The sequence below is a fragment of the Alosa pseudoharengus genome, unplaced genomic scaffold (assembly GCF_046254945.1).
Source record: "Alosa pseudoharengus isolate Yale_2024_CS ecotype anadromous, Long Island Sound unplaced genomic scaffold, YU_APseudo_1.1 YU_APseudo_1.1_scf_9, whole genome shotgun sequence".
NCBI classification, from domain to species: domain Eukaryota; kingdom Metazoa; phylum Chordata; class Actinopteri; order Clupeiformes; family Clupeidae; genus Alosa; species Alosa pseudoharengus.
In genome coordinates this window covers 36606122-36618621 of record NW_027468881.1, presented here as the reverse complement: position 1 = coordinate 36618621, position 12500 = coordinate 36606122, and the positions used below count along the sequence as shown (strand labels likewise).

At 47.6% G+C, this 12500-nt stretch overlaps 1 protein-coding gene across 3 annotated transcripts in view; it reads left to right on the top strand.

The window, feature by feature from the left end:
• The window catches only part of plxna1a (plexin A1a), a 162012-nt gene that overhangs the window by 108368 nt on the left and 41144 nt on the right, over positions 1 to 12500 (top strand). For all 3 annotated transcript variants that reach the window (XM_076275564.1, XM_076275563.1, XM_076275565.1), the window contains exons 10-11: positions 2087 to 2287; positions 11001 to 11097. In XM_076275564.1, the coding sequence (XP_076131679.1) occupies positions 2087 to 2287; positions 11001 to 11097 (298 nt within the window). The remainder of the gene's footprint in view (positions 1 to 2086; positions 2288 to 11000; positions 11098 to 12500) is intronic.

The window sequence follows — 12500 nt, the reverse complement described above, 5'->3', positions numbered from 1 at the left end:
ACACACACACAAACACACACACACACACACACATACGCACACACACACACACACACACACACACACACACACACACACAAAAACCTTGGCCTCACCTTGCATTGAGTATTCATTAATTTCTCTCTCCTGTCCCTCCGACTCTTCTTTGAAAGTCAAGCTCTATCAGGAGCTGGAAGCGCTTCATTAACCGTTTTGTTTATAGCTTTTCTGCCACCTCCTGTGTGCAGTGAATGTCTAAATGAATGGCAGAGGCACCAGCGGATTGCCACTATCACCCATTCAGCTGCTCAAGAGAGGAACTGATACCCCCCTCTCTGTTTGCGGAAGGGGGGAGTGGGGGGCGGGAGTAGCTCTGGCCCAATGGATTTCTCTCTTCGCTACTTCGTGTGTTCGCTACTGATAGCAGCGTGCTCAAGACTCGCCATCCCATTGCATTCACAAGCTTCTCCTATTCTACTTGCTTTACCTTTCCCTTCTACTAGTTTTCAATGGTTTGTCTTGGGAGAACCAACGGGATAATCTTTTTTCAGTCAATTTCTCTAATAAAATAACTTTTTTTGAACAACACATTTTGATTAGCTCCAACCATCCTGAAGACACCCCTCGATGTTATGACTTGTCACCTCACAGTTCCCAAAGAAAGGACTTCAATGGTCCTTACCTCATTAGAGGGTTTGGTATCAGTTGAGAACACACTCTGTCCCTGCTCAAGCTTTCATGATTTTTGTTTACTTTGAGCCAATTTCCATGAGTGTGTGTGTGTTGGTGGTGGGGGGTGGGTGGCAGACGAACACAAACAGAGCCAAGCCTAGCCCACCACACACACTTCTTTACCAGAGCCAAGCCTAGCCAACCACACACACTCCTCACCATAGCCAAGCCTAGCCCACCACACACACTCCTCACCATAGCCAAGCCTAGCCCACCACACACACTCCTCACCATAGCCAAGAGTAGCCCACAACACACACTCCTCACCATAGCCAAGAATAGTCCACAACACACACACCTCACCATAGCCAAGCCTAGCCCACCACACACACTCCTCACCAGAGCCAAGCCCACCACACACACTCCTCACCAGAGCCAAGCCCACCACACACACTCCTCACCAGAGCCAAGCCTAGCCCACCACACACACTCCTCACCAGAGCCAGGCGCAGACATCTACTGCAGACCACACTGGAGGACTACTGTAGACTTTCATGTGTATATTGATGTTACACTAAAAATTATAGCATTTAACTGCCACCGGCTGAGAAGAAATTGATTGCGTTTTTTTTCTGTTATTTATCACTTGCATTAAAAATCTGGGCGTACAGGAACAGATTTCATCACCAAGTGTAAAATGAGATTGGAAGCCAAATTAAGGTGATGGCAACTGATGACACTTCCCTCCAAATCCCATTATAGCTCTGAGCTATTTAATCGTGTTTGTCTTCAACAGACGTTGTCAAATGACTACCCGTGGAGGATATTAGTGTTTGATATACGCACCAATAACATTTCATTGGAATACATTTAAATTTCAAAAGATACTGTATGTTGGTAGAAAGGTCCCAACAATAGGTTACTTCCTATTGTTGCACCAGAACATATTTTGCTCCAAATACATATTTGAGTGCTGGTTCTACTGTAAGCAGGCTTTTGAAGAACACTTCTCATCTAATTTATAAATCTTTTGTGAAGACTATTACCACCTGTGTTGGGCTGACCTTGTGATGCACCAGAAGTGGCATCATGCATCTGCCAGTCTGTCATAAGCACATGCAACTCTCTTTTCCTTTTTAACTTGATTTCCTGTCTCTTCCCCTTGCCTCTGTTTGACACGTCTGGCCCGCTCCCTCGTTAACAGCACCTCATCATTCCCCTTAACGTTCCTCCCACTCGTCCTTTTCAACTTTCCTTTGAATTTCCTCTTCTCCTTTTAGAGTTGATCACCCTGCCACCTTTTATCTCCTCTGATGACTTCAGGATGAGTCAGCTCTCTTATTAGGTGACTGAGCTCAAATATCTCTTTTTTCCTCTCCTCCCTCCCTCCCTCCCTCTCCCTCCCTCTCTCTCTCCCTTCTTTCACACCTGTCAGGAGTGTCCTCAGATCCTGCCCTCCACGCAGATCTACATCCCGGTGGGGGTGATGAAGCCCATCACGCTGCTAGCCCGGAACCTTCCGCAGCCGCAGTCGGGTCAGCGCAACTACGAGTGCATCTTCCACATCCAGGGCTCGGTGTACAGCGTCACGGCTCTGCGCTTCAACAGCACCAGCATCCAGTGCCAGAAGACCACGGTGAGTCATCCCCATCTGCCACTCCGCACGCACGCACACACGCACGCACGCACGCACACACACAGACACACGCACGCACGCGTGCACGCACACACACGCACACGCAGACACACACACACACACGCGCACACACACGCAGACACACACACACGCACATGCACTCACACACACACACACACACACACACACACACACACACACACACACACACACACACACACACACACACACACACACACACAGCAGCTGCAATACTTAGATAGCTTTAGTTGTGCACACACCAGGAGGCTTTAGTGTGATCTCATTTGTTTACATTGCGCCACACTTGTTGTTCATTTTAATGCCTTTCATTTTGTTAATTCCTGAATTAGCATTTTGCCTGTGTTGGTTTCTTCTCTTCTCTCAGTATTCGGAACTTTTTCTTTTGGATGTTTTTTCGTGCTGTTCACCAAGCCAGCCTTGTCGAGTATAACCACCATTTCTGCAACCTCAGGACCACACGGCTCTCCTTTCGTTCCCTAGCTGTCTTCCGAGATAGGGCGCCCGCTTTGACAGAATGCATTAGATGTCTTTGAAATATTGTACAGTATGCTTCACAAATAATGTTCTGTTGTGGAGTGGGGAGAGCAGGGGAGATGCAGAGAGAGTGGAACGGGCGGAGAGCCTGCTCGCCATCAAACCCCTGAAGGAGTGGGGAGAAGCAGGCCATTTGTCAAGCGTTTAGAAAGGCTAAGAAAGACAGATGAACAGACAATGACAAAGGAAGGAAGTGTAGTCAAGGAAATAAAAGAAGGAGAAAGAGAGAGAGAAAAATTAGTCCTTACAAAGGTCCTTCGGGTGAATATGATGCGTGTAATGCAGCTCTTAATTCTAAATGTTTAGTAAACCTACATACTTTATGATTGGTCAAAAGTGTGGAGATACATACTTTATGATTGGTCAAAAGTGTGGTGGTATTGTAGGCAGCTGTTTGTCTCCTCCATCTTTTTAGGTTTACGTCACTGACCTAAATGTAAACTATGCCTAAGAATGTCCCATCTATGTGCTAATAATAAAGGTATTGGTCTCCTGGAGCCAGGCATATATCTGGCTGCCCTCATGAGGGGCATTTGTTAAAATGTGATTGGGAACGTTCAGGGTGTTACTTGCGTTCAGAACATTCCAGATCTGCATGATGACTTTAAAGGGGGAGCTAAAATTAGCGGAGCCGACGCAAAGGTGAGGGGTGAGGTTTGGGAGGGAAGCCAGACTTGTTTGCCCAGCCTCATTACCATTCAATGTCAAAGTTTGGACAGATTGTCCCCTAACGTTGAATTCATACTGCAAGGTCCCGTTTGTCTTTACAAGAGTTCAAAATTAGTCATTTTAAAATGTTCTGCAGTGAAAGTCCTTGCTCAACCTGTTTGTCTAGCACAGCAGGAGTTTGCTTGGGTTTCTTGGCCAGCTTAGAGAGGGCTATGTGCGTGCAGACCTGAGGGAGAAGCCGGGCTCATGAACAGGCTGTGGAGGACCGCTAGTCATTACCGCCCGAGAGTGGCAGCCGTGCATTTGACAGCGCCATGACACTTGACTGTGCTTCCACATTGATGGCCATTATAGGAAGCTCTCTTTGCCGTTCTTTTTGCTCTCTCTCTCCTCCTCGCTCCTCTCTCCTCATCCTCCTCTTCTTGTCTGGGTTCGCTCTCTCGCGCCTGTTTTCTCAGCCGAGCTCTTGCCGCATCTCCTGGCGCGTCTGAAGGAGAGCTAATTACGCGAGTAAGCGCGCGGAGAGCTGTCTGGCTAAAGAGGCCTTTATTGACTGTTTGCTGTCGGAGCCGTTTCCAATCAACAGCGCTTTTTAGCTTTTGGTGGAGAGCGTGGGGAGGGGAGGGGTGCTCTTACCGCTGAGACTTTTGGTCCTCATGCGCTCTCATCACGCAGAGCGCCTGGGAGTGACACTAACTTCCAGAGTCAGGCGAAGCGTCTCCAATGTGGAGGGTGTCACTTCTTGTCTGTGTGTGGCACAGGCAGTCTGCTTGGGCAGCTCTGGTTAGCATGAGAGCATCTCCACACACACACATTAGCAGCCTTCCCTGAACGTTACGCTAACAGCCTTCCCTGAACGCTACGCTAACATTCCCACGAAAGCATGTGCATCTGCCGTCTCAGCTGCTCCAGCAGCAATCTTTTCCTATTTTGTTGGTGTGTGTGTAGGTGTGCAGATGTGTGTGTGTGTAAGCATGCATGTTTGCCATATATGGGCCTGAGCATCCCGGTTTCCGTCTCATCGCTGGACGTCATTGGTCTGCCCCTCGAGCATCTTGTTCAGGAGTCCGCCACTGCAGGAGCTGAGACCAGCTTGTCAATTTTAATATGAAATGGCAATTACAGCCATGTTAATTTTCACACTGCAATTATGCCATTAAACGGACAGCAATTACGAGTTACTTAACGGCCCGTGGTTTTAGCAGGAGTACAGCGTGTCCCTGCCTGAGATTATCATTAAAGGAAGCAGGGGCGCATTTAGTCTGACACGGGGGTGGCTGCAGACAAAAAGATTGGGCTGTTTTTTTAAAGCTCATCTGCATGCCCTCCTGCATTAATTGTCCTGGCCTGTCAGACGTCCTAGGGCCGAGTTGAGCAGAGCCAAGAGCAGCCATTACTGCGCCATCCCACTGTCTTGGCCGCCATATTTTATCGGCTGTTGTTTGGGCCTTGTCGGAACTAAAACTTGATAGTGTTAGACTGACATTGATCACTTTCTCTCTCTCTCTCTCTCTCTCTTTCTTTCTCTCTCTCTCTCAGACACACACCCACACACTCACAGGCACTGGGCTGAAAAAAAGGCAGATTGGGGAGTTAATAAAACATGAATGCATGTCCGCGGAGGAGAGGCAGATAGTCTCGGACAGATCGATCGGGTAAACAAGAGATTGGTAGTGATGAAGTGCGGCACACTGCCGCGGCTGCTGGAGCATCATTGAGTGCATTAGCCCAGAGCCCAGGCCCACAGCTCACACAGCTCCCACCCCTGTGTTTACACTCACCAGGCTCTGCTGTGCCCCAAATGCCCTCCGCGCCATAGTCATACAGCTTCTCTGGTGTGCGAGAGAGAGAGAGAGACAGAGGGAGGGAGGGAGAAAAAAGGAGATAGAGATAGAGAGAGAGAGAGGGGGGAAGGCAGGCAGGAAGGAAGAGAAAGAAAGATACACACATAGAGAGAGGGAGAATGTGCGAATGATATTGTATTGGCAGGGACAGTGCTCCTGATTACTAATTTTTTGCAAGCTAGTGCAAGGTGCTAGTGCAACGTGCTAGTGCAAGCTGCAGTAGCGCAAGGTGCTAGTGCAAGGTGATAGTGCAAGGTGCTAGTGCAAAGTGCTAGTGCAAGGTGCTAGTGCTAGTGCAAGGTGCTAGTACAAGGTGCTAGTGCAACGTGCTAGTGCAAGGTGCTAGTGCAAGCTAGTGCAAGGTGCTAGTACAAGGTGCTAGTGCAAGGTGCTAGTGCAAAGTGCTAGTGCAAGGTGCTAGTGCAAGCTAGTGCAAGGTGCTAGTACAAGGTGCTAGTGCAAAGTGCTAGTGCAAGGTGCTAGTGCAAGGTGCTAGTGAAAGCTAGTGCAAGGTGCTAGTGCAAGCTAGTGCAAGGTTGCAGACTGTGCCTGAGCTGGTGTGTTGAGCCTCCTCCAAAGGCAGGAGCTGTGCTAGTGGTGTGCCTTTATGAGCTGCCTTGGCTTCTGTCTGATATTACTCTTCCTCCTTGAAACATTATGAGGCTTGCCTCTTGATCCATCCATGTCAAGCCCAAAGGCTTGCCGACTCAGCCTGCTACAAAAGACTCCATAATCGCCTAACACTTGAGTACAACATGTAAGTGAATGATAATAATGATGGAAAGGGCAAAAGCTATATCTTTTAGGTCATGATAGTGTGTGTGTGTGTGTGTGTGTGTGTGTGTGGGGATGGGGTGTGGGTTTAGGGGAGAGGCAGAGAGTGAGAGGAGAGATGGAGGTTGTGTGTGTGTGTGTGTGTGTGCATGTGTATGCGTGTGTGTGTGAAGGCCACAGCTAGAAATCTGTCTTCAGCGGCTTTCATTGTTAGAGAGTTAGAGCAGAGCCCAGGGGTAGAGCAGGACAGGCTGATAATATCATGGTCAGCTTTACAACATTACCTTCTGCTCAGATAAATGACTGCCCCCCTCACTCCTCTCAACACTTCCGTGCCACCGCACAAAAAAATAGAAGGGAAAGTACCATAGTGATGGAAGCGGGGGGGGGGGGGGGGGGGAAAGACCAATCTCATTCGGAATCTTCTTGACAGCAGCTGCCGATTTTTGTGGCGAAAATGAGGACTATCGGGAGGATTTGATAGGATCCAATTAAAAGCCGTCGCAGATAAAATGATGATGAATTACAGCGGTGCAGCAGGATGACAGTCCCCAGCTCCTCTCTCTCTCTCTCTCTCTCTCTCTCTCTCTCTCTCTCTCTCTCTCTCTCTCTCTCTCTCTCTCTCTCCCCCCCCTCCTCCTCAACCAGAGAAGAGGAGAGAACAGACCAGTCTAGAAACAGTTGGAGTTTGGTTTCGTTGCAGAGGAGAGGTGTGGCAAGGAAAGGGCATTGGATGAGAGAGGAACAGCTGAGGGGTGGGAACTGGGAAGAGGTGGAGACGGGGCAGAAGGAGCGCTGAGCTGGGGTGGGGGGTGTGCTCGTGGCCTGGGGCGTCCCGTCGTAATGGAATCACGCCTTCCTGCTCCTCAGAGCCCGAGTGGAGGAGTCCAAAGACTGGCTGTTGACCAACTGCTCCAGAAAGTGCCTGAGCCGTTTAACCTATTTTGCCTCCCAGTTCTCTGTTCCACTTACTCATCCTCCATGCATTTGGGTGTGGCAACTCTCTCACCAAAGCTTTTGGGTGTGCATATTTTACAGGGGAGTGCAACTCTGATTGAATTCAGACCGCTTTTGAATGCTCTGGAGTCAGGATTCGCTGGCCATAGTCTACCAATTATGCAGTTATGTCAGCTAGCAATTTTCCAACATTCCCAACATTGTAGAAGGCCCTTTTCTAAATAAATATGATCAATTGATATGACCCATATTCATATGCAAAGCCTACACTCATTATGCTGAGAAATATAACTTTAATAGATGTTGCCACATCTGCACTTAAAACTAGTAATAAATCTTCACTTGTATCACGAAGGGAGGAGCAGCGTATGTGCAATTATATAGACCAGACCTCTTGCTGATGTGTTGTATTTAAGCAGGCATGCAGGTTTCCTTTCAGAAATGACAAATTATCTTGAGGTGACCTGCAGGAAAAGGCCCAGGCGTTTTTTCCACTGTGAAGCAGCACAGCAGCTGTTAAGGACTGTTTTGTGAGCATCGGCATTTTTGCGCGCGTTGGACCTGGGACTCCTCCTGGGATCCTCATCTGGCTCTGCTCCCCAGCCCCCTCTGATCTATAGGGGGGCCAGCGTCAGGCGACGGGGGGTGGTGGGGGAGGGGGAGGTAGTGGGCGCCTTAAGATTTGTGTCATTCATTTTCCCGTTTGTAATTAAAAAAGTGAATTGGGACGCAGCTGTACCTTGTCAGAGATTATAAATCTGCATGCTATATGTACTGCACGCTATATGTACTGCAGCTGTACCTTGTCAGAGATTATAAATCTGCTATATGTACTGCACGTCCTCCTTGTGGATTTATAATCAGCGGTTTGTTTATTTACTCTCTGTAGGTCGTAATAGAGCACTAAGGATTTCAGAAGAGCAGTTTTTTGGAATTACTTTTTTTTTTGTCTGTTTCATTTCTTTTAATGGCCCCGTGCATCTCCCTGGCCAGCTGCCCACTGTTCCCCTGGCGGAGGGTTAGCGGAGGGCTGTTTGGTAAATACTGCGACACACAGGGTTGCTCACCTCCCATCGATGGCCCCCGCTGCCAATTAAAAGCTCAAAGTTGCCCCTCGGAATGCCAATCAATCCCGCGGACCCACTCTATAAGAAACAAGAAAGCGCGGGGTGACCTTTCGATTGGGCAGTGTGGGCTCAGCCCCCGAGAGACCCCTTACTCCGCGGTGCAAGGCCGCCTCCTAACGATCAGCTCTTCGCCGCCGATATATGTATTTCTTTCTTTTCAATTAGGTCGTGTGCATGTTTCCCTTCACCTTGCGTTTGAGGTCTCGCATGGCCTCCAGGGCTCTCTGCTGTGCGGCGATCATACGTGTGCTTAATTACCCTTAACAGTAGACGGCGCTGGCCCTGAGAAACTAATGAGCTGCACTGCTCTATCCCTCACAAACTCTGGATACAGAGCATCCTAAAAACCTTCAGTGCGGATGCAGCTATTTTTCAAAAGCATGTGTGGGTATCATCACCAGAGTTATTTTAGACCACTGGGCCAGGGATGTACCGCATTCTGCAAATGAGCAAAACTGTAAGGTGAGTGGCTTGCATGAATGCATTGAGTTCTGCTAGAAGTTGCCAGCAATGTTTACTTCCCTTGAGCTCAGTGCGTAGCGCCAGTTGACAGGCTCTGTGTTTTGGCCTGTCCAGAAGCCGGGGGGCTACGGCCCGGTTCCCCAGCAGACGCATCCCTGCCTGGAGGCTGCGAGGTGTGTGCTATCATAGGCTCGTAAATGCAGACATGAATTAAACATGGCCGTGTTTGCTTAGCACACTGGGGGCGAACAGGGCACCCCGTTGTTCCACCCAAGTGCCTCGTGCTGGTGGGTGGACTAATGGAGCCCTTTAAACTTTAATGGAGCTCCCTCAGGTTGAGGAGCTGTGGGCTGAGCAGGGGAAGTCTGCGTCTCCAGTTGTGGATGGCAGAGGCACATGGAGAATAGAGCGTTTGTTGGTGTGTGGAGGGCATTGTGGGGAACGTAGTTAACCACAGCATGATGGCATTCCTCTGGGTTCAACTGGACAAGCAAGATGATAATAGAGAGGCATCATACAGTCAGTCTGCTGACCATACATGCCCTTAGAGATGTCATTAATATGTATGCAAGGCCACACGCTCAGACACACACACACCACACTCTTTCTTACACACACACACACACACACACATACACGCTCATAACATTAGCCCACAAGAATGTGACATTCTGCTGAAATAGAATGACTGTGGTGAAGGCATAAAACGAAGGCCTAAGGCCAAAGACAGCAGCCAGTCTCTTTCTCTCAGCCATATAAGAAATGCAGGGATGGGGCACATTTGCTGGTCCCAGTTTAATGAATTGAAAAGTCCTTTATTTCTCAACTGTATAAGGAATTGTATAGCTAGCATCCTAAGGCTCTTGGTGAGGATCTCTGTAAGCAGATAGAGGTTGAGCGTCTATTGACCTGGTTGTCTGCAGCACCTAAAGGACCATCCATGTGGGTGGTAGTTCAACCAGCTTGTGTAAGATCAGGTCTGAAATCCCAATCTTAGCTTCTCAGGACCCAGTGTGTGTTGGAGGAGACTGGGGCTCCAAATGAAACATGGCAGCCAACAAATTGGAAATGCCAATTTCACTTACAGTGCTGCATCACTCTTTGTGCCGAAGTTTTCATCACTTACTTCAACAGTAAACTAATGGCTAACCTTGAGTAATGTCCAGTTGAGGCGTCCATGCAGTCTCTAACTGGGCCTCTGTAATTTAGTATCTTTCCACTCAGGTCACTTCACCTCAGGTGGCTTTCAACACCATGTCCTATTCTCTACACCTGACTATCATATGCATTTGTCATGTATACAGACCTTACTGTCCTGTATCTGACCCTAGGCAGATGGGTCAGGCCCTTGAGTCGTGGATCTGCTTGAGGTTTCTTCCTATATGTATCTCCAATTCTAGGGAGTTTTTCATCGCCCCTGTTACCCATGGGCCTTCTTTTCTGTGCTTTTCTTTTTTTCTCTGATTGTCTAACACTCTATAAAGCGCCATGATACATGTGTAATGTTTTGGCGCTCTATAAGTACTTAGTAATTAAATTAAATATCACGACTGTGATGGTATTTCATTTTTGCTCTTCCTGTGCGATAGATCTGATCTGCCAGCATCTCTAATGCCCTCGCATCTGACACACTGCTCTAACACAGCTAGTGTTCTGATTCTAAGAGAATGTGGTAGGGAAAGACCGCCATAATCAATGGCCACTGTAAAAAAAAAGAACAAATAAATAAATAAAAATAGTCCACGTTGATCTATCTTCCATGCTTTCTGTCATTCAGTTCAGTTCATTCAGTTTCTCCTCATCTCTCCTCTCAGAATATTGATGCTCTTCACATAGCAAGGGGAGAATCCTGACAAGACTGGCTGCAGGCTCATTTACAGAAAAATGAGGAGAATTCTATACTTTCATAAGATCTGGCATGTACTCCATGTATACCAACTAGCCAGCTACATATTGCATTCATTCCTGACACTTGAATTTAAGATGGTGTTCCTATCCAGATAAAAACAAACATGTGCAAAAACAAACATGTGCACCTTACAGTTTCATATGAGTAGGGATATCAGTGCACCTTACAGTTTTATATGATAGGGATATCAGTGATAATTTATGTGCAGTTGGTCTTGGCTTTCCTGTTTTCAAATGAATTCTGTCTGCAAAATTGGTTGGACACAATGATTCAAAGATGTGTTTTTTGTGTGTCTAGTTTGTTTACCTTTATTTGTGTGTTATTGTCTGGACTAGTGGAACCTCTGAGACTGCTCAAATCGCCCTCTGTACCTTTCTCTCTGTCATTTCCATTAGTACGACTACGAAGGAAATGACATCAGCGACTTAGCTGTCGACCTCTCTGTGGTATGGAATGGCAACTTTGTTATCGACAACCCTTACAACATACAAGGTATGCAAACTTCCCTTAACACATGCCCTTTCTCACTCACTCACTCACTCTCTCTCTCTCTCTCTCTCTCTCTCTCTCTCTCTCTCTCTCTCTCTCTCTCTCTCTCTCTCTCTCTCTCTCTCTCTCTCTCTCTCTCTCTCTCTCTCTCTCTCTCTCTCTCTCTCTCTCTCTCTCTCACTCTCTCTCTCTCTCTCTCTCTCTCTCTCTCTCTCTCTCTCACTCTCTCTCTCTCACTCTCTCTCTCTCTCTCTCTCACTCTCTCTCTCTCTCTCTCTCTCTCCATCATCCCGTCTCTTTAATTCTCTGCTCCCTCCCCGAGGCTCCTCTAGAGTGCATCTTTGAAATGGAATTAAGGCTCTTTTACGCATCCCTACTTTGCTGGTCAGGCCCCACTGGGTTCTCTGGTGTTTATCTGCACTGCTGTTTGCACTGAGCTCGGATGCCAGGCACAGCAGCGGAAAAGAAAGAAAAAAAATAGAACAAGAGGAGCCATACAAGAAGTGATTCACAGCTAATACAAACAGATGAAGGCAGAGGCCAATGTGAGGCACTAAGAGGAGCTAATACCTAATCTAGCTTAACAGTCACTGACTTTGATAGGCCGCTCCTTACTTACCTCCAGGGAGACTCACACAGAGAGGGTGATGACTAAGTCCTCAGTTCACCCTTTTTGAAGTAAGAGGCAAATATTTTTGTCTTATACCACAATAAGGGACTGAGTGATTATCATTGAGAGCTGTTCTGGTATTTCATATCATAGTGATTAAATACTTCATCATGTAATCGTGGTGTAATATGCAGGTCATTACAAATAGAAATCGAAGTCTGAAATGCAGCATCATTGATGCAGTTCATTGACGAATGAAACCTGAATAGGGCGGAAGTATTAGCTCCGATTAGCTCATCTTTTTGATGTGTTAGCTACAAAACTGTTTTCCCACCCATTCTCTCACTCCTCCCATCACTCTCCATCTGCCCTCATAAATGAACCAGTGCTGAGTTATCCATCTCTGCCAGACGCTCTGTGGAATCCCGCCTTTGCCCTGGTGTAAAGTGGAAATGTTAATGTAATTAAATCATTCATTTGGCTCAGCTTAATTAGCGCAGTGCTACTTTTAAGCTTAGCCGTGGCAAATCAGATTAGTTGCTGGTCGGCGGCGGCGACGGACAGATACTCTGTCGTCTTTGATGTCCCGCTGCTTGCGGATCGGAGCCACGCCTTTCCACAGCATTCCCATGCAGGCCTGCAAGATCCCCAGGAGGGAACGCCGGCTCCCGGGGCGCAAACTTGCTACCGCTACACTTTTTTCTGCTGTTCTGGACTTTTCCCCTCTCTATTACGCAACATTTCTGGCCCAGGTACATTTCCAGAACAAACTTGCTTCTTCAGGAATAAACCCCCC